General features: G+C 37.0%; 3 protein-coding genes across 5 annotated transcripts; 1 reads left to right on the top strand and 2 right to left on the bottom strand.

The window, feature by feature from the left end:
- Window positions 1-1,968: 1,968 nt before the first annotated feature.
- On the bottom strand, window positions 1,969-17,576 carry LOC119648067 (glycylpeptide N-tetradecanoyltransferase). Its single transcript, XM_038049541.1, has 4 exons — window positions 17,424-17,576; window positions 17,224-17,295; window positions 7,765-8,402; window positions 1,969-2,884 (listed from the first exon to the last, which is right to left on the bottom strand). The coding sequence occupies exons 1-4, from the start codon at window positions 17,485-17,487 to the stop codon at window positions 2,318-2,320; spliced, it is 1,341 nt and encodes a 446-aa protein (XP_037905469.1). The 5' UTR covers window positions 17,488-17,576; the 3' UTR covers window positions 1,969-2,317.
- A 4,809-nt stretch (window positions 17,577-22,385) lies between these two features.
- On the top strand, window positions 22,386-24,278 carry LOC119649304 (probable deoxyhypusine synthase). 3 transcript variants are annotated; one of them, XM_038051402.1, is made up of 4 exons: window positions 22,386-22,662; window positions 22,970-23,259; window positions 23,315-23,552; window positions 23,611-24,272. In XM_038051402.1, exons 2-4 carry the CDS (start codon window positions 23,068-23,070, stop codon window positions 24,270-24,272), a joined length of 1,092 nt encoding a protein of 363 aa, XP_037907330.1. In that variant the 5' UTR covers window positions 22,386-22,662; window positions 22,970-23,067. The 3 variants fall into 3 exon arrangements, with proteins under 3 accessions (XP_037907330.1, XP_037907329.1, XP_037907331.1); XM_038051401.1 differs by having other exon boundaries at window positions 22,765-23,259; XM_038051403.1 differs by lacking the exon at window positions 22,386-22,662 and having other exon boundaries at window positions 23,059-23,259; window positions 23,611-24,278.
- Window positions 24,270-25,656, bottom strand: LOC119649305 (programmed cell death protein 2). Its single transcript, XM_038051404.1, has 4 exons — window positions 25,346-25,656; window positions 25,189-25,286; window positions 25,052-25,133; window positions 24,270-24,998 (listed from the first exon to the last, which is right to left on the bottom strand). Exons 1-4 carry the CDS (start codon window positions 25,523-25,525, stop codon window positions 24,294-24,296), a joined length of 1,065 nt encoding a protein of 354 aa, XP_037907332.1. The 5' UTR covers window positions 25,526-25,656; the 3' UTR covers window positions 24,270-24,293.
- Window positions 25,657-26,038: the final 382 nt, after the last annotated feature.

Here is a 26,038-nt window from a genome sequence, read left to right as displayed (position 1 = left end):
GTAGTAAAGGATTTAGGTAGACTTTGCATCCACTAGTATGAATGCTAAGCTTGTATCCTATATATAAACTGGTACCGCTGTGATATTTACAGCGGGGACCTGTTTGTGGTCTCTAAATCAATCCCTGTCCGAGGAGGACCGTCCGGTTAGGCCGACACGGCGAATACTCAAGTAAAACCATCGGGATATCAAGTTTGTTAGATGGTTCCTATCAAAAATGTCAGTGTTACAGAAGCGAATCAAATACACAGGAATTTTTATGACTTGCTCAGAACGGAGGAGACGTATGAAAAAAATTCTCCTATCCTATCCAGAAAAGGCTCTAAAGGAACTTCAAAAACAATCAGCAAAATGTCAAGAAAGTTCTGAGAGGAAACAATGTTGCCAAAATTTAGGATTAGCATGAGCTTCAATCAGCTGCCCCTTAACTGACAAACGAAATTAAAGTCCACTTCCCCTTAGTTTTCTATCATTAAAAGAATTCTTAGCCAAGTCCTCTATCCCTTCTCAACACTATCGCTGTTAAAAACCAAGACAGGAACCTCCTGTGATCATATCAAAAATTCCGAACATGTTTTAACTACTTCAATGTAACCAGCAATCTTCTTTTTATTTGCTCAAAATACGCTAAAACATCCCTAGATATATAAAAACTTAGAAATTAATTTCTCTGGAATAACTCCTAGGAAGAAAACCACATTAAAGCCACAAAACACTCAATTTTCAATATGGCAAAGAAACTCGGCGCAACATTACACAAGCAGAAAAGAGCTGTAAGAGCAAAATATGATTGTGGAGGACGATTGTTGGGATAACAGAGTGAAGTTAAAAAAAAAAATGATGAACCATATTATGATTTCGAAAATTTATAACGTTTTTAAACTTCAAACGCGTTTTTCTCGAAATCGGCAAGCAGTAGAACTCGAAGTTTTCATTCAATCAACGTGAAAAATTAATAATAACTTTTTCATTTGGTTTGGTTTTTTCGTCGAAAAAGCGAATTTTTTTCTAGCACCGCCATGTCTGTACTTCATTAGCTACACTTATCTAGTTAATGAAAAAAAAATTATTATGTTTCCGGATGATAAACCAAGGGAGTTCTGCTGGCTATTGGCTTGTTTATAAGGTCCTAGAGTCGCCATTTTGTAAAAAAGTGTCAATAATAAATTTTTTTCTTACTCCCAAAAGAGTGATTTAATCGGTTGGCATATTGGTTGTAGCCTATAATGGCTCCAAACAGATATAACCCTTTAATTATACCATTGCTAAGCATATTATATTCCATTCAGTTGTGTGACAGACAGTAACGTGGTAAATTTACGAATAATATATAGATTAGGAATCGTTCATTCGGTTCCTGCCAAATCACAGCTAATAGATAATGGCAGCAGAATCTAATAGTTTATACTGACTCCGTTAGAAGTTTTATTGAACATCTTAAATTCAAGAAAATATTCCCTTACATGTTTTGATTGATTAATCACACACCCCCGTCAACGTTAGCCGATTAAGGTTCCAAATAAAAAATGTTTAAACTGTTGATTCGTCATCAATTCAGAATTTACTATAAAGAATGAAACTGATTTTAAATTGCCATTTTCAGGAACTCATTTATAACTCAATTGCCATGGATGAAACATCGATTAACGGATATAAATTGATTACACTCAATGTGCAGTTTTGTGCGACATAACTAGTGGGAGCCATAAATTAGTTTCGTTTGCTGATTCGAATTGCAGAAACTTCTGAAGGCCTGCTTAGGTTTTAGCACAAGCAAACAATATTCAAGTCGAGCGAAAAGATAATTTTGATTAGGAGTTTATAATTCATATTTATCTTTATTGAAAGTGTCCCACTTTCTAAATTTGAATCCATAAATACATAAAAAACTCTGTGAACTGACACTAGCTAAACTGATTCGCTATACAAATTACCAAAAGATTAAATGCGCAAAATAAAATAAATAAATTCTATGCTAACAGGATGATGACAAGATTAAAGTAAAGAACCGAGATATTTCCGTCAGTGGAACCACTGATTATATTGTTCCATCTTGTCACCGTTTATTTTCTATTCACATTATAAATACAATTTTAATATCATGCTGATCGAAGCTAGATGGCAATTTCTAGAGGAGAAAACGTTTTTCCCACAAAATGTCATTATTTATTTGTATACGGATTGATTCAGCGACATTTTACTTTCCACACAGGAAACTTGCTTATACGAAAGAGGAAAAATAGCACTGTTGATAACTCATAGTGATCATAAAAAATTATTATTGATAAAAATTATTCTCCTAAAAACAATCAACAAACTACATAAGAATTAAAGCTACTTCGGCCGGTTTCATACTTGGGCACTTCCAATTGTACAAATAATATTGCAAATTCCCATCGCCCGAGCCGAATTTCAACGGTACTAAAAACGATTCGTTTTCCATTACGTCAAGAGCGTTGAAAACATCCATTTTGATATTTTTCGCTGATATTAGGGCATCGTTCATCAGTTCAACCCATGGCGTTTTTGTCGAAACGTTGTAAAATGAATATGCAGCACGTACCGTTTTGTGAATTGGATGATGCATTACCGTTGACGGTAAACTGTAGTAACTTACCATATCGGTTATCTTGCCATTTTCATTCTCAACGACAAAACAATCGATAATGCCTTCAATTGGCGTGAACCAATGTTGAAACTCTTCTTTCGAGAATACCGGACATAGTTTGAACTTTTTTAGATAATTATCTAGTAATTTATGGGCAGCATCCATATCACGGGGTTCTATTTTGCGAAAACCCTTGGTTTTAGGCGCATCCGGCAGTTTGAAGAGTTTGATAGTTCGCTGCATTGTCATGTTACGTGATAGTTGCGAGAATTTCACCTGCAAGTAGAATTCAGAACTTTGATTATAGCATATGTATCGAAGCAAAATAAAATCATTATTATGGAGAATTTGTCTCGAATGCAAAAGGTAAATAAAGAGGGATAGAATTTTTCTATTTCCTGGAGGTGAATACCGGCCGTCTTGTAATAGTCATTATGTTCATCCATTCATGCTCTAACGCCTATATCCGAATTAAATTTAAAGATTTCTTTCAGGTTTTGTAAAATGGAGCTTTTTTTGGGTGCGTTACACTGTATTCCAGCAGGCAAACTGAAGAGAAATGTGCACACATGGGAGTGAAGAATGCCAATAGCAATATGGTATATATGTAGGTGTTCGCCAGTTTTTACGACCATTCGAAGTTCGTCGTTACTTGTTCTGCCTTCTTCGGTGTCGCTTAAAAAGTACACAAAATTGTTTCCATCTTTTTCTTTTACCATAGCATAACGTTTTTCAGATACCCTTTTTCCTCAGCTTCTAGCCTCTATAACTACATCTTTATTTGCTCAAATCTACTATGTTTTCTCCCCTAAAATAATAAACGTTTTAAAACTTCTTACTTACTCACTCCACTGGAACAACTTTAGGTACACTCGGTACTGTCACACAAAATTATTTTGGCGTAAGTGGGAAACAATGGGTCGGCAGGGGCAGCTGATCGATTTACAGGATACCTTTGAATTAGGTTTTTTTGTTTTGAATTGAGGACGCCTGGGTCCGTTATCTATTTGGCGGGCCGGACCAATTGGAGAGAAACTGCCTCCCAGTGTTTTGGCTCATGGGCCCCTCTTTTTGGGCTAATACCCAAAGTTATTTTTTTTAAATTTTCCAGACGATAACGGTTTGAGTGAGATAGGCTTTCCATGGAGATCGATGATAGTTGATTGTTGATTGGAAAAACTGTTGTATAAGATTTACGAGAGTAGACATCGACGAAAAGTTGGGTATTCGCCGGATCTTTTTCTCCATTTCTTGATTCCAATTTTCAAGAAATTTTATCAAGTCAATCGTCTAAACTATTCAGGACTTTTTTTTTAATAAATGTTTATTATTTGATTCTAAGCGTACATTGGAAGCTTCAAATAAATCTTAAAACCAGTAAGTTATTAACATAATCCCATGCCACTACTGAGAATTTTCTGTGTTAGCATTAAACTATATATTTATTTTTACGTTTTTTCCCTAAATTTGAATTAAGTTAGAGCGCACATTTTTTTTAGGGAGCTGTGTGCTTGAATTTTCTATGAGATAAAATTTTTTTAGCCAATGTGTTGGGCTGACTCTTCAGTCTGGCTAAGTGTTTAGAACACTCAATCCTTTTACTATTGTCCTGGTCTTCAAGTCTTTATGGAGATCGATGTTACGGAATTACCAGGCAAGACCGGATATACATCTCAGAATTTTAGACTGAGACCACTGAAGCAGATTAATATTGGATGGTTTAGCAGATAGCTATAGTTAGATAGTTAAATCCCAAAGTTCACACAGGTTTAAGCACCGATCTTTGAACTTAAGTTTAACTTGTTGATTTTTCGCCTCTTTGTGCTTTTTCCATGTGAATTTTCTATTGAGGTGTATCCCCATTTGATCTTCACTTGAGGACAATTTCCTTTTCACAAAGTGAAAGTTACTTGTACACATTTGAACTCGTTAACTTTCATCCTTCATCTTTGAAGCCAGTTTTCTACTTCCCTTAGATGCCATTCCAATTACATTAATTAAGCTAGTTTTGGATCTGCATGTTAACATAAGATTGTCGGTGGTATCAGCAAAGGTAGCTGTGGTGGCTAACAGGAAGATCTGCCCCTGAGGAACTCCTGCTCTGATCTTATGCTGTTCACTGAGAATATCTTTGTATTTCACCTGGAATCGGGGTTTCGTTAAAAATAAATTTTAATATATTATGGAAACAACCAGGGAGTAGTCGTTTGAGCTTATTAATAACAGCTGCATGCTAAACCTTGTCGAATGCTTGCGCAACATCTGGAAATATTGCTGTGCAATATCTTCTACCTTCTAGAGTGCTGCTCATTTCTGATACAATTCGGTGGACTTGTTCTATTGTAACGTGCTGTTTTCTAAATTCGAATTGGTAATCAGGTATAACGTTGCTTTCTGCTAGAATTGGCTAGAACACCTTCTGGAGTAGTAATTTTTCGAATACTTTCGATACTGACGGAGGAAGCCTTATCGGTCTGTACGATTTAATTTGCGTGGCATCCTTTCCAGGTTTTTGGAATCATTGTTACGATTGCATTCTTCCAACAATTTGGAAAATATCCGATTCTAACGATTGAATTTCACAGCTTGCGACTTTTTTAGGTTCTACTGTTTCTTTAATGATGCTTTCAGCATCTTTTAGGGAAGTTTGCAGGTGGCTTAGCTTGGTGCTAATTGTACATTTCTGAACGTTGGTCTATTAATCTTTTTGGCTGCTTTCCTCAACGAATAGTCACTGGATTTAGAAGCAGAGAGCGCGCCCAGGAATCGTTGAATATCAGACTCTCCTGATCTAAAAGCGCCGATTGACGCTATTTTTGATCTCATTGAGTTTGTTTTTTGCTTGGGGAGACCTAGGTATTCGTTTTGAGAATGATGGGGTCCTAAGTCCGCTACGGCCACGCTGCTCCCAGAGCAGAGGTGAGGCAGCGTTTGACGATTTGCCTCTGCCCTGGTAAGAAACCATAAAGCCGTCATCGCTTCTCTTTTTTGAGACCTAGGTAGTTGCCATTCCCTTCGTGCTCGTCTTTTATCCCGCAAAAGCTTTAAAATTGTCGATGAATAGATTTACCGTTGATTTCCATTTTGAATGTTCTCCAATTTGTAGATTTGTTCGTCAGTACAGGTTGAAAGTTATTATGCTTAAGCTTATTTCGCACCGTGATAATTACGGGAGAGTGGTCAGACGATAGCTTATAAACTGTTTGCGCTATTGAACATTTGCGTGTGATTCCTTTTGAGACCCCAAAATCGATAAGGTCTGGAATTTTATTGATATGAGAGACCGCCTCATATAGTTCTTAACCTTTAGGAGAGACTAACTTTGAACCAGTGGGTGTCATCATCATCAACGGCGCAATAACCGGTATCCGGTCTAGGCCTGCCTTAATAAGGAACTCTAGACATCCCGGTTTTGCGCCGAGATCCATCAATTCGATATCCCTAAAAGCTATCTGGCGTCCTGATCTACCCCATCGCTCCATATCAGGCAGGGTCTGCATCGTCTTCTTTTTCTACCATAGATAATTGCCCTTATAGACTTTCCGGGCTGGATCAGTAACCTATTGAGCCACATTTTATCCACAACTTGGCCGTCATGGTATCGCTCATAGATTTCGTGGTTATGTAGGCTACGGAATCGTCCATCCTCATGTAGGGGGCCAAAAATTCTTCGGAGGATTCTTCTCTTGGACGCGGCCAAGATTTCGCAATTTTTCTTGCTAAGAACCCAAGTCTCCGTAAGAACTTTGGCCCTATGGTGAGACGTTTCGAGCGGAACTGAGGAAACTGCTCCCGAGTTACTTTATATCGCTGACGTTTAAATAAAATCGTTGACCCGCCTTCTCTCCATGGTGTTTACCATCATAAGAAATATAGCCGGGAACACTGAATTTATTTATTTTTTTCTGCGAAGTCAGTTTCCGATATTAGAAAGAGATCAATGTCATGAGTTTTCAAGAAGAAGATAACTGCAGCTCTGTGTTGGCTTATGACATTAGCATTCCAAAGAGTAATTTTGATCGTATTTATTTTTTATTTAAAAGAATCTGCAACATCATATTTTCGTTCTTTATTAAGTCCTGCACCATGGTGCTGATAGTATTCATAAGCTGATCCAGATTATTCAACAGTGCGGCAATAATGGAAGAGTTCTTGCTGTGAACTGGCAGCGACATGAGAGAATTAGAATTCAATTTTCAAGGTAGAAGTCGCTAGTGAAATCAATATCGCTTTAGCGTAAACGTCGCTAATGAGATCCATATTGAGAAAAACATGGCATTGAAAAAAGCTATTGAAAAGATTTGTTCGGAGGAAATGCATAACAGCGAGCGAGCGTTTATTGAATTTGAATTCTCCCATCATTCACTATCCAAACTTTTGGAATGGAGAATTGAATCAACAATTTGGTCTCTGGAGGAAAAATATTTTTCAAAAGGTAATGATGATCGGTATAATCTTATTTCTAATGAACGTTATTTCTTTATCCTTGCGTTCACGATTTTCGCGGCATCTGATGAAATAGTCAATGAAAATTCGATGAAACGTTTCAGTCAGGAAGTATAATTAACGGAGACAATCTTCACACAGAAATCCATGCTCATATCAAAAACTCAAATGAAAAGGAATTTATTTTCTGTGCAACTGAGCCGTTACTAGACAAATTTGACTTCAGTATGGCTGTCTACCACAATGCAATGTTTACAGAGCGGATAGGAGCGATAATAAAATTTTCGCTTTTAAAGACTATAATTTTCGGGTAGAATACAAATAATGGAAAAATCCATTTATCAGGCAAGCAAAAGTATAGTCACATTTACCTTCGAGGGTAATCAGTGACCTGTTTTTATAGTAAAATCTAAAAGGAATATATTGGGAGAATTTTTTGAAGATGCCGCGCAAAACAAGATTCAGTAAAAGTGAAAAAAAAACAGTTATATTATAATAAATTCCCGCAAGGAAAGATGGACCATTTAAAATATCGCAAAAAAGTTTAAGCGGAACAGGAAAATGGTAAGAAATCCGTTGGCTGTCCCCGAAGACTACGGAAAAAGCCTGATCCATACAGACCGTGTTGTTCAACATAGAGAGAGAGACAATAATATACCATTTGCAAAACGAAACTAAGATCCTCTAGAAAATTGCAATGAAAAACTTACCTCAATCAATTTCTTTGGGTTTAACGACCGATGCCAATACCTACAAGTGGCAATAGGTTTGGGCAGCACTACACCAGCTGTATATGCCGCTTGGAAAATCCCCGTCAAATTAACTCGCCTTGTTATTTCACGAATGAGCACCGGCGCCACACGTTTACTTCGTAACTTTTTATGTACACACAGAAAATTGATTTCGACAATTTTCAATACTTGATCGTAACTTCTCAAGTTTCCAGGTATTGCTGATATGAATCCGACTAAACGGCCCGACTTCACTATACGCACTCCCACATGCCAGTCTTGAATCCAGCCAGGTGGCTGTAGTGACCATTTCAAAAAGGCAGGTTGGTAATCAAATCGAAACATTTCATCATCGTCTTCGACGTAGTTCTCGTAAAGAAGAATATAAAGTTCATTTAGTACTTTGGGATCGTTTAAATCGAGCGTATCCCACTTAAAGCCATCTGGTAATGTGTACGGTTCCTGCCGTATTTCGGAGACATCTTTGTTGGGTTCAATCGATTCATTTGTTTCCACCACCTCATTCATTTTTGGTACAGGTTGCGTGGACCAAAATGCAAACTTTTGCACTTTGTCACGTAGAATATTCTTTTCGAGAGTTAGTTTATCCACAAGAACTGTAATAAAGATGAAAATATGATTTTATTTAGAGATACTTGACTATTTTTTTTTATATCTTGCAGAATATTCTTCGCGACAACTATTTAACCCTTTCCATTTTTTATGATTCGTTAATTCTCGATACCTAAGCTAATTTTATGTGTTTATCTGAATAACTTCCAAGCTATTGTGGATGCAATTATTAATTTTATTTCAATTTTGCTTAAAGAAAAATGCCCAACACTTTTTTTTGGTTAATTAAACATTTAAAATGCTATTATACAATTTTTTAACCTCACTTCAATTAATTCAAGTGATCACGAGTGTTAAGAGTAACGAAACGCAGCAATTCAATTTCAAGTTACTTGAACAATTGATTTTACTAAAAAAGTTTTAAGGAAAGTGGCGAGGAAATTGTTTAAATTAAGGTATTAATCGAACTTCCAAACAAAGCATTGGTAGAAGATGTAACGTCATAAATTACCCCGGGAATTATGGAAAATGACAACGGGACAGGGAGCACCCTTTAAGGTCAAGTAGGGAATAATTAGTCCCCAGATTCCCCCGGATCAGTCAGATCATACAGCAGGAGTCATACATTTGAACAGCGGGAATTATAGAATATTATTTAGATGCACGCTGACAGCGAAAACATTTTTTCGTATTTATTATTATATTTTGAGGACATGTACCAGTTTATTTTACCAAAATTTACAAATATCTATTTAATCTATATGTTTAACGTACATTTCCTAGTATAAAAATGTCGAAAAGATAATAAAAAATCATAATGAGTCGAAACGAGGATTTTCATCAAAGTGAACCCGCTTCACTTTGATCACAACCCGGCAAATTCTTTGCATTCTGTTGACTAATTTTTGAAGTTCCTCGTTAGTTACATTATCTCAAGTAACTCACTTGGCAATTGAAATCCTCCTTTAACAGCTTAATTGGATTCAAATCGGGCGTGTTAGAACGCGTCTCCAATACTAGCAGATTCAAAATAGATTCATACCATAATCGAACTTCTACCATGATTACTAGATAATACTATGCGATTTGGATTTTTAAAATTTTGTCTGAAGCAAAACAAAGTTTTTCAATTGCTGTGAGTCGATGTGGTCTGCGTGGCCCTTTCAGAAAGTTTCACCAGTATAAGTGATAATATAAGAGACCAGAAAGTCTGAAGGCAAATATTACTAATTATAGAAGTTCAAAGTTTTGTATTCCACGTGAATTCATCGCATTCCAAGACGTGTGTGACGTCATTATTATATAAAGTAAACTCGCATGAACCAGGGGTGGATATCCTTACGAAATTTTCTGACGATAGCTCCAGTCGTTTCGGAATAAAGCTCGTATGACAGAGGGACAGACAATTATTGAATCGATTTGAATAAGGTTGTGGTTCACACAAAACCTTAAAAAGCCACACTGTTTTGCAATATAGGCAAATTGCGATATTTCTACTTTTTTGACAAATGATAGATTCATAACTAATACTGCTTCTGAAAGATAATTTAATCAACTTGAAAGACTACGGATTAGATAAAATACAATGGTGCTTCCTCAAGATATGACAATAAATAAAAAAAACTAGGTTTTTTTCGATTTCAATAGAAAGTTGTGAAGTTCTATTTAAATGCATATACAATATGCGTATACATACGCAGTAAGCGGTAACGTGTAAAGTTTGTTTGTTTGAGATAAACATAATGGTTGCCTTCAGTATACTTTGAACTGAAACAAAATGGATCTAGCTCGAATTAGTTACGCTTGTTATTTAATGCTGGAGTTATAATGTGTACAAATTTACAAATAGCATTTCATATGTTTGTTGCTTAGTGTTTAAATTTTCGTTATCAACATATTTCTGGGTCCAGGCAGAACTAACGGTATATTAATTTGGGATTGTGTAAGCGGTAAATGCACTAGAAATTATGGCATAGCCTTGGACACATGTGACAAATTGGAAATATTCTAAAAACTGTTCGACGAACACTGCGAAATGCTTGTTTTAAAGGGCGCAAAAAAAAGAAATCCTTGCTAACAGAGAGACGCCAGAAATTGTAATAGACGTTTCCAAAAAATAAAAATCCCTGGTTGCAGATGATTGGGAGAAGGTTATATGGTGAGATGAAACCAAAATAAAGCGTTTATGGTCGCGAATGGGTATAGTGGAATCGCTGAGGTAAAATACAATCATATCATTATTATTGCGCTCGGCGTGTTCGCATTGACTGAATTCATGCCCAAAAAAAGTAAAAAATATGATTGGGACTGTATGATAAGAAAAGGACCTGGGAGATTGGAGAAGTTGGACAGCAGACTCTTATATTAAGGTTCTATAGGATCATTTGTTTGGCAGCATTGAAGGTTTGAGCATTAATGCGTCGGACATTGTCTTTCAATAGGACAATGATCGGCAGCGCACAGTAAAATAGACCAGAATCATGTCCGAATGTGCAGGATGCATGGAACGCAATAAAACAGGAAATTTGTGAAAACCTAGTTTTTAGTATGATTATAAGAATTCAGCACGTTCTAGATGCCAGACGCGTTTTTACAAAATATGAGCTTTATTTTCCCCACATAGTTATGTAAAGTCACAAAATTGATCACGTTGGAGTATTACAGAAGTACATATTTATTTTTTATCTTGTACTGAAGAACTTTTTTATAGTTTCAATAAAATAAATATTCTAAGCAAATATCAAAATGTTTAAGTGTTTTTAATGTCCGATCCCATTTACAACGAAAGTGTCATCAATTTTGTGAGTCACTGCAAGTAGGAAAACTTGCTGAGAGACCACCGATGCAAGTTTTCAAAGCCTTTTATACCTGAGTGATTGGCTACAGCCTTTGGTGTTTCAAGATACTTATTTCGAATCTGGTCGTCTATTCGTACATAGTTAAAAATTCAATTCCTTCATATATTCAACTCTGCCGTGAGTTCAAGTTATAAAATGATGAAGTCATACATGTCTTAGATTACGATAAATCAACGTGAAATGTGAAATTTCGACCTTCTATAACTTTGTAAATAATGGTTGAATTTCCCCCAAACTTTCCAAAATTATGTAATTAAAATTGCACTTTTAGGATGAACTTAAGGAGGTTTTCGGGTAAATTGGGGATGGGATGTATTTTAGAGTCTAGATTTTGTATAAAAGGGTGGCAAAATTATTAGAGCCACTGACATTTTTCATCTAATTCTAAGAACATATTTTTGCATATTATGTATTATTTAGTTGCTATTGTTATTGTTTTTGGAAAATATGTCTTTTTACTATACTTCGTTATATTTTTTACAATGTTGTGGTAACAATGCATTTTTGAACGTAATTTATAGTGAACATTTGCGGTATAATAGTCGTTTGGACTTACACGAGTTCTAGGTTGATTTTGAGATTATTTAGGTTGATTTTATTTAAGTTTTGTGATTTTTACGTATGATTTTTAAGTACCTATTTATTTATTAGTTATTTTTTTCAATTGATCTTATAAGTTTTTATTATAAAAAAAATTAATCTTTCCCGCGGAAAATTTGGGAAAAAAGTCGATAACCCATACTGACAACTCAATTGCGTTGACATCAAACGTTTCGCGCCTCGGTATAAACAGAATCAAATAAAAAGTTAGTGCAAAATTACAATTAACACCACATTGGATGGCAAATTGGTCGTAGAAGGTTAACCTCGCGTAGAGATGAAAATTAGGGATATTTGTATCCAAAATAGAAAGGTTCCTTTAATGACCAAAATGGAGCAGACCCAGGATGAAAACAGTTCAATAACACTAAGGTCAGTTCGACGTCGCATAAAAGAGCTGTTTTTCATCTCGACGTCCATTAAAGAAACTTCTTATTCCTGCAATGCTGATAAAGTGGCTCAATAGATGCAAATAACTTCTTTTTAATAAAAATAGTCAGTCATATAGCCTCTGTTTTGCAAAGTCTAAACTCAACAATTTTTTCCGAGTTTGCCTTTTTGACGAATCATCGGTCTACGCTTCGTCTGACAGATAATGTTTTGTGAAAAGACCTGGTTAAAAATCAAAGGAAGATTCCATCATTTATTCAGTATAATAGGCCAAACATTTATTCAGTATAATAGCCTGGTCAATGATTGACAACAACACTACAGGGCACCTAGAGATTGTCGAAAAGACAATGAGGTAAGACCAATATATAAAGGTGTTGGAAACAAGCACACGAATGGTCATCAAAAGGCAATTTTATATTTGTGTACGACTCTGCTCCATGGCAAATGGGAAAGAGAACAGAGATTTTCTTAGAAAAAGCCAGACGAGGGCTTTTGATAGACCTGGTAATTCACCGGAACTTAACCCCACTAAAGACTTATAAGGATCAATAAAAACCACAAAATTTTCAAGAAAAATATAATGAATAAAATATAGTTGACAGAACTATTGTGGTTAAGCATAGAAGCGAAGAAATAAAAAAAACTGCATTAAATATATTGAAAGTATTCCATGAAGAATAAGAGTTATGATTCCAGCAGAAAATTAGTTGATTAAATTTTTATTTTATTTTTAACGCTATAGGATTGTTTTAAATAAATTTCAAATGTCTACTCAATACTGGTCGACAACATATTGTAAATAACTTGCAAAAATTGATAACACGTTTATTACCTTTCCTTGGATATAAACTGAAGTTATGCATTTTTTCAAATGTGGCCCTAATAATTTGGCCACCCATTGTAGATGCATCATTGTGATTTTTTTCAGATTTTTCGTTTGGATAAAATTCTGAGCCCGAGAGGTGTTCCACTTTTCGGGGCATAAATTTTGAGCCCTCACTAATTAGATCAATTTCTAAGCAAGTCCTTTCATATGATATTCCACATGATCATATTCTGTGGAAAAAAATATACACCCCCTTTCGCATGTATGGGGGTTCCCCATCTTATACTAAACAGAAAATGGCGCCACTTGCTGTACGTCCACAAACCACATGTTCTCACCAAATTTCATGACAACAGTCGTATCCGTTTCCAAATAAATCGAATTTAACAGGCGCATGTTGAATTGATTCCAATAAATAGAATGAACCCTTCGTAAAACAGCAAGGTACAAATACAAAATCATCCAAGAAGAATCAATGAAATCTATCATGTCGATGTAGACAAAACAGGTCAGAATACTGCAAGCTCGCGCCTCACGTATAAAGATTTTGTGTTCATATTATGTGAGAAACTTCAACGCCCATTCTTCCATTCGTATATAGCTACAAATCCAACATATTCCTTCATATTTTTCCATAGATATTATTCTCACCCAAAAACAAATAAACTGCCTATTACAGAATACTGTACATAGGCATGCACGTACAATTGATCGTACCCATATTTGCGATTTACTTCGCGCATAAAAGCATACATATGTGCATATATAGTACGTATGTTGAATACCGCTGGTATAATGTTACAAATATATCTAACTAAATTAGACACTACCCGTAAACTTTATTAGCACGTATATATACCTATATACACACATATTTTTACCTTGAGTAATCGATATTCATATACAAATGACTAAAAAACGAAAGCTTTGCGACCCATCATTCATTCATGAGTTTACTTCGTTGTGATATTGACGAATTGATATGGAATGATGACGTCATGCATGAATGATGAAAAATGCATGAATTTCACAAAAAAATCCAAAGTTTCACCTTCTATAACTTTTTCAATAATAGTGGGATTTTTTCCGAACTTGTGCCTTATGCTATCCTTACATCAATGCCAAATTTTGTATTTCTAGGATGATCTTAAGGGGGGTTGCCGGGTAGATTTCTCGAATCTCGAAATATACTATCATTAACTTTATTTATACAGATATCGGAACCGGATGTACTTTGACGCCTAGATTTCGTAGAGATGTTGGATAGGTTCTGAGAACACTTTTTGCGGCACATATTTTGAGCTCTCAATATTAGACACATTTTCGAAAAGTACTAATTGAGCCCTTTCATTTGATACCCCACATGTCCAAATTTTATGAAATAAAATTTACACTCCCCCTTCATATATATTGGGAGCCACCCTCAAACTCAACACAAAATGACGCGACTGGCTATATGTAAAAGTATTCACAAATCACATCAAATTTCGTGATAGACATTGAATCCATTCAAGCCATGGGTTAAACACAACTTGATGACAGGACTCGAGTGCCAGGAAGAAGGTCTCTAACGAACTTTCTGGAATATTCATGGAGATATTAAAAAGAAGAAAATTGGCAAAATATAAGAGCAAGAACGATACACGAATGAATAGTGTTTATCATTCGAGGGCTACAAGGGCAAGAGAGCCGACTTTGGAGCAAGTGTGGCAAGTCTATGTCAATAATGTCATTATACCAGGTCCTCTACCTGGAATTCACCACAGCTGTGCAAACAATGGTTTTAAATCAAATTACTTTCAGTTTACGTTGTCATTGATAAGGCCGCATTCACACTTGGCCCCACTGGCAAAAAGACTTGGACCGATTAGTACTGTGATGGATGTAAGCTAGGAATAGAACGGAAGAATGCTGCATACCGGGCAATGCTGCATTCTCGAAGAAGGCGGGCACTCGCGAAGACCTATCACTAACTCCGTCGAGTAGGGAAGTGGCTTCACAAACGTAAACAAGTCGGGAAACCGCAAGCTGGCAACTGAGACTGGCATTTAGTCTTGAATTTGCATAGAAGCGACAATTTCAACCTTTTGTAACTTTGTTAGTAATAGTGCGATTTCCACCAAACTTAGTAAGATCATGCTCTATATGATAGCCTATATTGCTGCAATCAATTAGTTCTATTTGAACAGATGTCAATATGGAGGATATTTGGAAGTTTGGACACCATATAGTGGCTGCCTCTTGATTTTTTTCAGATTTTCCGGTTTTATAGTTTCTAAGAAAGGGTCTGTGAAAGAAATGATCACTTTCGACCCCCTGCACTCCTCACCTTTACAACAAATGTCAAAACCAAGACCGGCTTCGGAAAGTACTAACCGAGACCTATCATTTGATACCCTACATGACTACATCTGGTGAAAAAAATTTACACCCTCTCTTTTGCACGTATGGGAACCCCTCCTTAAATTTGATGTAGAATGATGTAACTGTATGCATGAGCGTTCACAGTTCCCACCCTTTCAAAAAATTTGATGTCAATCGCTATAACTGTCTCCAATAAAAATGCGTGTCACAGACAGGCAGTAACCCGATTTCAATAAGGTTTTGTTTTACCCAAAACTTAACAAAAGGAGACCAAAATCGAGAAATTGCAGTTGAGGGAAAAAACTACCTAACCAGTAGAGGAACACGGTCGCACTTCTCTCCTCTATTTTGCATGCGACGCAGATTAAAGCAGTTATAGAACAGCAAGTTGGTTCAGCAAAGTACTAGAGGGAAACGACGGCAATCATATTCGTCTAACAGCTTTAATGCCATTATATGCCCTCTTTAATTATATTTTTCTTGCCATATTTTAATTGAAAAATGGAAATTTGAGCGACTTGTATTCTGCTGACCTTTGTTTTAAAACAGTGGCAAATCTAATCTATTTATAATATGACATTTTCGATTTTATTATTTTTCGCATGACCGTCTTTATCATTGGAATCGTATGTTCTGATAAAAAAAAGAAGTCGAATCAACTAATAACCTACAATAATTTATTATGATGGCGGCTTCACCATAATGACGACCGATTTCTCCACGGTTGAATGCCAGTCAAACCGATATGACTTATGCATCGCGTAAAGATGCCGTGTGACTTCATTATGACAAGATCGTTTCAAAGTTGCTTCACTCTAATCAGTAGGCGTGCCGAATTATCAACGCGCTGCACCTACGTATTTTCTTCTAATTTTGTTCACAAGATGTGCCTATTACGAGCATCAGCCAGTATGAACGGTGCTGTTCTTTATACGCTTTCCACTTTGAATGTGGATATGTTATATTTCCCTAGTTGCCTTGGTCCGGCTAATCTAGAAAGGAGATTCAGATGAAGCACCAACACGACAAGAGCACAATATCCTCCACTTGTAACTTTGGCAACGAATGTTATATAGTCCATATTTTGCTTTCAATATTTGAGCCGCCGTTTGCAATTCAAAAGCCACAAACAAATCCAGTGTCTTTGAAAATGCGTTGGTGACATAAGAGGGCATCCACATTCACGGAGCAGATTTTTTGCCCCAGCCGTCAAACTGCTTTCTATAGCTAGCTTTGGCTGCGTATGCAATCATTTTATCTGGTATGCATTTACCGACGTGTAATTATTCGTGTTAAACATTCCATTGCATAATTTCAGTTGGAAGTTTTATTTGAATCTGCCACTTTTTAGGCACATCATTCTATCACTTTTAGATCAATTCTATGGAAAACTCCACCATATTTTCAGCGGAAACAACAAAACTTTATAGATATTCACTTTATGGCATTTGGTTCCATTGTCTGGTGTCCTTAGTAGTAAAACTCCAACAAAGGACTTTCACCACAGCTTAAGCTCTGCCTGTTTAGAGTTTCCAAATTAATACTTCATAAAGCACTAACCTAAAATTGTAGGGAAAGGCTATTTTATCTGAAATTCACCACATTTTTATCAATATCCATCCTGGCCCAGTTCACGGAGAGAAAAACCATAAGAACTTAAAAAACAGGCTCTGCCAATTAGAACACCCAAATTCCAATCTGCTGATTCAATCAGATTTTGAACTACCAAACCCCGAAAAATTTGACCACGAAATGCTCGATAAAATCGATATTCCACTTCGTGATTGTTTCATTCCTTTTCTATGATTTCTTCAAAGCCTATACCTTTCACATTGTCGATCATTTCCTCTGGACTTTTGCCTGGTGTTTTCGACGGACCGGCTGGCGATGTTATCTCTAAAAAAGGTGAAAATGCTTTGATTAAATATAACACTTGGTATGCGGTGATAACTTGATGGGAGCAGGAGCCGGCGAATGTTCAATTGCCGGCTAAATTTTGACATTGCTTGAATGTGTAATATTACCCGAGATTTTATTCTCATTAGTATCCGTGTTATTGGTTTCTTTCTCGTTCTTTTCGTGACCCATCGTGTTAGATTAGTACTTCAAATTTATCACTCGCTGTCGATAAATTTCACAATGACAAGCACAATATGGCGAATACGCATGCTTGTTCTTCTTCACGTCGGAAGGTCCGAGCTATGCCAGTTTCAGAGGTGCTTCTTTAGACGATAAGATATATAGTTAGCGGGAATAGTAAACCAAATATCGGAAAAAGGTACCATCCTTAGATTCACAATGTAGGAATACCTCGAATTAAAACAGTAATTGGAATCAAGAGAATGCGCCCTAATGCGTCCCTTCCAATGTAAGTCAAAAACGTTGGGATGTTTGGTTGTTAAATTGTTTTTTTGCTTTGTCTAAATTTGCTTACAGTAATCTTGTCTTATTTATTTCTACTAAAATATTTAACAATTCCGCATTAGAAAAAAGTTTTTTCTTTCTGCTAGGATTGAATATTGTAGATATAAAGTTTTTCTATACAGTTACTCTCAACAGTCTTCTGCTTCTGAAGAATTTCACAACTAGTCTTTTCCGAATGCTATCAGTGTTAATATTATGAAAAGATAACACATTCTGGCTTGGTTTTATCCATGGTTCAAATAATTACTCTTTCTCAAAAAGGTACTGACCAAGCGTTCCACTACTTGCCAATACAGACTATGCTTTAGAAGCAGCTTCCATTGATCTAATGATTGCAACAACGTAGCAGTGCTTGGCGGCAACGATCGCACTTTTACGTTTGCGAGCTGAAAGATGATGGGAAATATTGTCGACTAATAACGAATACGCTTGCGATAAGTTGCTTTCCTATAATATTCTTTATCTGCTGGACATTAATTTAGATAGTTCCGCACAACAGCTTGGTTTTCGTTATATTTTTTTCAAGGCCCTTGAATTTTCTGAATGATGCATCAGTACAAACTTGAGCCTCAAATCGCCTACACCACAGTAGATCTACTATAGGCAGTACCCATACTAAAGTGACCCGACTTGCGAATGCGCTGCAGAAGCCTGTCTGTACACATCATAGACGCTAAACAAGGAAAAGGCATAATCTTCGTCAAATCGTATTGGTAAGAGAGAGATCGGTGAGTTTTTGCTATTCTGGTACTACTGCCGTGCTCACCCATCTAGCAAAAAGTTGTTTCACGTATTCACTTATACAGAAGCAAATATTTGCCGATCTCACCAATATATTGACAAGTCCGGCCGGTATGTCAAACATAGCTGATCGGAGTTTCGTTACATCTTGCTCATGCTCAAGGGCAAAACAATTTGAAATCGTGCGTACTCGCACTGATTTCCCCTCTTGAGGGGCAAGGGGGAGTGTGGTAGCTGGCTAGTATCTAACTGTGGCCTACACTATCTCCGCATAAAGGCGGTTGTCTTGGAAGACTTTTAAGCCTGGTGTTGTTCATGACTTAAAGTAAAGTAAATATGCAACATTTCAACTTCAAGCAGCAATAAAAACCAAGACTCCTGAGATTTTCGCAAAAAACTTTCCTTCTCTTCCTTGTGAGTAGCTTTCGGTTGTTCGTTGCAGTTTTTCCGATTACTCTGAAATCAGGAAAAATACTGAATTTTCTTGCTATTTCAGCCACTGACAATTTAGAAACGCCGACATTTAAGGGAGAATTTTCTATTTTATTTTAACATCTCGTTTTTCGTCTGTTAATTTCTTGTTATTAAAAAACTTAGGTGTATATACAAAATAAAATCAATGTTTTCTTGATTCTGCCTGTGACCCGGTTATATAACATATATGTATATAGACGAATCGCCGACAAGAAGATAGAATATCTCCGGAGCTTGCCTACGGGGTCTCCGGGGTTCAACTGGAGATACTCCAAAGCGGGAACAATTGATGTTAAGCTGGAAGAAAAGGAGAAATCCTGGTACTGGTGGCTTCGGGATGCCAACTAGGGGCGGCCGCGCTCAGTTCTATCATTTGTCCCATGGTGCAACTATGTAAATAACATAAATATAATACGGGTGTTGCTTTAACCTCCAGTCGTTATGAATTAGATATTTTATTATATTGCAATGTGTTCATTTGGCTCATCAAAACAAAAATTGTAAAATATAAGAATAATCATGTCTTTAAATACATATATTATTCAATTCAGATAAATAAATTGTATATTTTTTTATAGTAGTTAAGAATAAATTTGAATTTCCGAACTAGTTTTTTTAAAGATATTATATAAAGTGCAGTATTGGGTTAGAATATTTATTTTTCTTTGTTCTTCGTCAACAAGACACAGTTAACTTTGTCGGATTTTTGACCATTTCCCGACAATTTACAAATTATTTTTCAATTTAATGTATTTCGTTATATGAATTATAGTTTGTTATTTATTAGCAAAAAACTTTGAGTGTTCACAGTGGCCATAAAGTTTGTTCCATTTTTTCTTGTTAGATTATAAGTTTCATTAATTTTCCTCAATCTACATTACTACTGTTTGATATTTGTTCTAAATAAAAATAATTTTGAAAATGAAAAATGAAAAAAATGTTACTGTAAATATTGCTTTCAATCAATGAATCAATTTTACCTACATAAAATAATAGTAAACATTGCATTGTATGTAAGTAAACAAGGTCACTAAGGGGAGTTTCGGAGAATAAGGGGGATATGCCTTGCGAGCCTTCCCCATGGTACGTTAATGATTGAACATAATTTGCTGCCCGACACTGAGCTTGTTCGCTAGTTTTTGTTGAATTCATGTGGAGCACGAGCATCCGATGGCTTTTACTGACGTTCTTTTCGTGATTGAACAGGAAGAACAACATGTGCAGCGAGCCTTCCCTGGTTGACTTCAAAGTCAAGGTTTTTGCATGTAGAAAAAATACGGTGCTCGCGAGCCAACGTTCAATCGAAAACAACACTCAGAAAGCTTCTCTCTCGTTGTCTTCCATCGTCATCTCAAAATCCTAAACAATTAGGTGCGCAACTTAAAAACCGCGTATTTTTTTAAGGTTTTGTTTGCAAAAGGTGGGAACTGTGAATGCCCAAACATGCAGTGAGTAATATCCTTCTACGTTGAGATTAAGGGGTGTCCCCATACATGTAAAAGGGGTATGTAATTTTTTTTTTTTTCACTGAATATAGTCATGTTAGGTATCAAATGAAAGGTCTCGATAGTACTTTTCGAAGCCGGTCTTAGTTTTGAGACTTGTTACAAAAACGGGGAGTGGAAAGTGATGATTTCTTTAAGGGACTTGTTCTCAGAAACTACCCAACCGAAAAATCTAAAAAAAAATCATGAAGCTGCACCTATGTGGTGTCCAGGCCTCAAAATACTCTCCATATTTTTGGAGAAAATGAGTAACAACTCAATATGAAGCATGTCATCATGTTATTTGATCAAAATCGTACTATTAGTAACAAAGTTACAGTAGCTCAAATTTGACATTACCGTGTAAATTTACTGCAACTAAACATCAATATCACACTAAAGTGAGTAGTCTGACATGCTAAATGCATGTACATAACGGGCTACGTATAAATGGAATAGTTCTGCACTCAAATATACTCACAGAAGAAGCAAACAAAACATTTCATACCTGAAACGCGAGCTTCCGGTTTCCCGACTTGTTTTTTAATTATATTGAACTTAATTTTTAACTAAATATGTCAAATATAACAAAATATTGTCTATTACTAACTATTCTTCCCATTTTGCTAGCAGCATGCAGATGCCACATTGGAAAAAAGCTTGATGTGTATGGTCTGGCTAACGCAAGTTTTTTTTTATCGTCGCCAGTAATAATACGATACAAAAAACGTTCTAACCAATAGAGCGCTTACAACATAAGGTTCGGAGAGTAAACGACGGCTTTCGGTTGAAATTCCTCTTATGTTAAAAAAGGTATAGTTACCTTTCCCGTAAACGTTCCTTTGATGGTTCGTATTGTCACTTTTTCGATAAAGTAAAACATTTGAAAATGTTCACTTCAGTTACAGTAATTTTACACGTGGCAAAAGTCTCTGACAAAAAATATGCCAAAACCATATGTGTGAAGTTAATTACAAATAAGTGATATTATTAACCGGTATACCTGGTAAACGGGTTAGTATGGGCTTTTCGGCTTTTTGGGTATGGGCTAATAGGTAATGAATTGCTAATCATATGTATCTCAGCACGGTCAGTAATAGATTTAGGAGTTGTCTTTTGCATGTGCACACCAAAAGAACGGTGATAATGCTACCTGGGGGACAATGGCACCTTATATTTGCTGTTGTAAACTTATCTGTTAATTCGTGTCCCAAAGTACACCGATTAAGAAAGATAAGAACAACAATTGAAGCTGATATTTCCATGACACGATCGTACTTCAGAGTTTTTGTCTACTTATTCTGGTTAGCCTTTCCGGTGGCACCTTAAGGAGGTAGCTTTCAGGCACTTTCCCTTTAACATATTACCTGGTATGCTGCCCCGGGAACCATCCAACGACCCTTTACCTCTTATATGAACGGCGGATATCTTGAACAGCTCAATTTGCCAGTCAACCCTGGCAACACTGCAGCACCTGGGTGAGGACGTCATTCGCTTGATAATGGCTCAACATTGAGTCAAAACATTATGAATAATGAAACAAATATTAGTAGAAATTTAATTCAATTTAATTAGTAGAAATAAAATGTATACTATCAAGTGTATCATAAAAACAAGGTGTGGAATGAATTTCAAATAAAGGCTTTATTTTCCTCTGCTTTTGAGCAACAGTTGGGCAGCTCGAACACAGGCCCATGATTATTTCATTGCGCATATTAGAAAGGGGACTTTTAAGTATACCGCCAAATTTAAATTTGATCAAACAAATTTTAAATTCGCCGCCAGGAAGTTGAAATCCGACTAATTTTACAATCAGTTCTTTGCTTGAATGGCTTGCTATCTAGAATGGGGATAACGGTGCAATTGAGCATGTGGCACACTCAAACCTAGATTTTCTAGTTGTATCTCTGGAAGCTTCGCTCTAGTTACTCGTGTGCTAGGCATCTTCGAATTAATTATTGGAAAATGTGTAAATATCTTAGTAACGAATTAAATTTTATTGATGTTCGGTAGTATAATTGTAAGTGAAATGTTAATTTCAAATCGTGTACGTCGAGGAGCATCCGAATATCTTATGAACTGACTCTGCTTCGTGTTCAGTGTTAAAGTTGAAAATGAAGGGCAAATTTCGTAAACTTAGGTAAGTGGCGGGCTAATCAACCCCACTTTGGATTTAAAATAATTGACTACTTTCCCGCCATATCCTAATGCATTTTTGATATGTTAATTGTCGTTTGTTCAGTTCAGCTTACAATTTTCTTCCCTTACTTTCGAGCGCAATTATACAGGATTATCTAATATAGATATATATAATTTCCCTGAATCGTTTGAAGTCTTCAAAAATTATTTAGCCTTTCTTGAAATATTTGAGAGTATAATATTCATCAAAAATGATGGGCTTTCTTGGCGTGCACACTGTATTCATTGATCCGGCACTTCTCCATCAGCTGACGACAATAACCATAACCTCAACTGTGTGTGTTTACTAGAACGCGGATGCGTAGTTTATTGGTTAATTGTGCGAGTACCGCGTTAAATTGTCGTTATGTCTAGTGAGCCACTCTCAGCGAATAATGCTGTTTTGGTACACAGCGAAAAGCTTCCGGAAAACACTCCCATCGTGTCCGGTTATGAATGGAATAATGGCATCGATTATTCCGCTTTATTGAATGGCTACATCAACTGCGGCTTCCAGGCAACGAATTTTGGAAAAGCGATATTGGAGATCAATAGAATGGTAAGATCCTTGCTATCGTCGCCGAAGTCTCTGTTGTTAATAATAATCATCCAAGTTGGACTGCCGAGAGAAACCACTGGACGAGGAGTCGTCTGAGTCATTCGAGGAAGACGACTTCATAAGAAGAAAATCGAATTGCACCATATTTTTGGGGTACACATCAAATATGGCATCGTGCGGCGCGAGGGAGACCATCCGCTTCCTTGTGGAGCATAAAATGGTTGACTGCATAGTAACGACGGCTGGTGGAGTCGAGGAGGACATCATTAAGTGCTTAGCGCCAACATATATAGGTACGGTGAAGTCTTAACCACAGTTCTACGAATCTCTAGGACGTTTCGATTGTTTCAGGATCGTTTGAATTACCCGGGAAGCGATTGAGGGAGCAGGGCATCAATCGCATAGGCAATCTTCTCGTACCTAACGACAACTATTGCAAGTTCGAGAACTGGCTCATGCCGCTCTTGGACGAGATGTTGGTTGATCAACAAACGAAAAACATTCTATGGACCCCGTCGAGAATCATTCAACGGTTAGGCGAACGTATTAACGACACATCGTCCATTTATTATTGGGCGGCGAAAAACAAAATTCCTGTTTTTAGTCCAGCGTTGACAGATGGCAGCCTGGGCGACATGATGTACTTCCATTCGTATCGAAATCCGGGATTGGTAGTTGATATTCTTTCTGATTTGAGGCGCTTGAACTCGATGGCTGTGAAAGCAAAAAATACTGGAATGATCATTGTGGGTGGTGGTCTGATAAAACACCACATTTGCAATGCGAACCTGATGAGAAATGGAGCAGATTATGCTGTCTTCGTAAATTCTGCGTCAGAGTTCGATGGAAGCGACAGTGGGGCGCGCCCCGACGAAGCCGTGTCCTGGGGGAAGATAAAGAAGGAAGCGGATCCAGTCAAGATCTACTCCGAGGCTACCTTAGTATTACCACTTTTAGTAGGTGAAACATTTGCAAAACGACATTTTCAGAAACAAAATAAAAATAAGGTATAAATACAATTTCTTGTTTATTCACTACAATGACTGCTCATTCGCTGGCTCACTTACAATATCTTGCTTGATAACATGCTCCTCAACGTATTTGGAGCTAGTACTGCAACTTTCACTGCACGTATATACACCGATTGTCCCCCAGTCGAGGATTTCTTCCTTCAGGTAGTTCAGGAGCTGTGGCATGATCTGGAATTCAAATATTCTTTTGCTACCGCAGTTCTCACAATCGGGTGCCACAAGAAAATCATCAGTACATGGCTTGGTAATGAGAAGTGGTTCCCCGTTGCGATGGTATCGTAAAATCTGCTCAGGACTAGCAGCTATTCTTTTCTTAAACTGTCCGAATACTTTGTCACCGTCATCCGCTGATGCATATTTCGCTAATTCCGTCTCAGAGATTTCACTCAAATTTCCTGTTTTCCCTTCTTTTACCAACTCCTCGTACTCCTTCTGTCGGCGGGCTTCTGCTTCCTCGTCATCTTCACTCTGAGTTTGTGCGTTTTCGTGTTCTGGTTCAATTTCAATATCGAATTCAGGGAATGGAATCGTTGACGTCGTCGGCTCAGTTGATTGAGAGTTCTCCTTGCAAATCATCTTGTGGCCATTTCTCCAGTCCTCCCGCTGATGAGATTTTGAGCAATAGAAGGCATTTTTGCATAGCGAGCACTTCATTGGACCTAGACAGCCGCACACCTTGCACAGACTTGAGGGACATTCGATGGCGGGCTGAAAAATAATTGTAATTAGAAGAGAAAATGATTGCTTTTCATCATTCATACCAATTCCTCTTCCTCGTCGGGAGCGATAGGAGAATAAAAATCATTTTGCCTTTTGAGTTGACTGCGGAAAGCTTTTAGATTTCTGAAATAAATGCTTTGCGTTAAAGTTAGTTCAAAACGAAGGCTCTGACACTCACTGTGCAGAATTTGGTTTATTACATGCACTAGATTTACAGATGAAAAGGAATATTGTGCGGTGAAATGCATCAGGGTCACTCTCGATTGGTGCATAAACCTGTGGAGCGAAAATAATTTTAGATCCATTAACACAGTGAAGAAGTTTTTGAAACCCACCTGGCAAAGGAAGTTCATGGGTTCATTGCAAAGGCGGCACTGGAGATCCTCCGGTTTCGGTATGTTCTTCAAGTCCAACCAAGCAGGCTTCCCACCAACTTTACTGGGGAAGTAGCGATTGGTGAGGAGATAGGGATCACATTCCTCCGCGAATCCTAAGTCTACGCCGGCTGCTTCCATCGCAGTTGTTATCAAACCTCACTTTCAACAAATTTTGACAATGCAAAACTGCATAAACAAAGATTCGTTCGCGTGACAGTTTTAAGGTTATAAAGCGCAATTTTCAAATTGTGTTTACGAGACGGCACGCGCCGACTTATTCACTTTACATGTTTTATGGGGAATGCAATGACTTGCAGTGGAAAGTGTTCATGGTCAAGCAGTTGATTATTTCATTTGCCTGTTTGGGTATTTAACTCCGCCATGCTATTAACATAGTATGCTGCTGCCAAGCCCAGGTAAAGGAGGAGGGTTTGAGGCAACGTGCTCTGTACTATCCTCAGTAAAACAAAAATAAAATGCTGAAATCAGGGAAAGAGATAAACAGAGTAAAGTTAATTGAAATAATAAAAACTTGTTGTTTCTTTTTCGTTGGTGTCGGTATTTATTCTTGCAAATACCGATATTTCGGGAACCACTTGTTCCCTTCATCAGTGCAAACAAATCTTCGGAAAACACACCAACGAAAAAGGA

The sequence above is a fragment of the Hermetia illucens genome, chromosome 2 (assembly GCF_905115235.1).
Source record: "Hermetia illucens chromosome 2, iHerIll2.2.curated.20191125, whole genome shotgun sequence".
In the NCBI taxonomy this organism is placed as follows: Eukaryota; Metazoa; Arthropoda; class Insecta; order Diptera; family Stratiomyidae; genus Hermetia; species Hermetia illucens.
Note: the sequence above shows the minus strand (reverse complement) of the source record. Positions and strands in the feature narration are given on the sequence as shown.

Coding starts and splice junctions, on each gene's coding strand:
- LOC119649304 (XM_038051403.1), top strand. CDS start 23,068: ATGTCTAGTGAGCCACTCTCAGCGAATAATGCTGTTTTGGTACACAGC. Junction 23,260..23,314: donor TATTGGAGATCAATAGAATG/GTAAGATCCTTG, acceptor TAATCATCCAAG/TTGGACTGCCGAGAGAAACC. Junction 23,553..23,610: donor CTTAGCGCCAACATATATAG/GTACGGTGAAGT, acceptor CGATTGTTTCAG/GATCGTTTGAATTACCCGGG.
- LOC119648067 (XM_038049541.1), bottom strand. CDS start 17,487: ATGGGTCACGAAAAGAACGAGAAAGAAACCAATAACACGGATACTAAT. Junction 17,296..17,423: donor TAATGAGAATAAAATCTCGG/GTAATATTACAC, acceptor CACCTTTTTTAG/AGATAACATCGCCAGCCGGT. Junction 8,403..17,223: donor AATGATCGACAATGTGAAAG/GTATAGGCTTTG, acceptor TCTTTATTACAG/TTCTTGTGGATAAACTAACT.
- LOC119649305 (XM_038051404.1), bottom strand. CDS start 25,525: ATGGAAGCAGCCGGCGTAGACTTAGGATTCGCGGAGGAATGTGATCCC. Junction 25,287..25,345: donor CCATGAACTTCCTTTGCCAG/GTGGGTTTCAAA, acceptor TTCGCTCCACAG/GTTTATGCACCAATCGAGAG. Junction 24,999..25,051: donor CCGACGAGGAAGAGGAATTG/GTATGAATGATG, acceptor ATTATTTTTCAG/CCCGCCATCGAATGTCCCTC.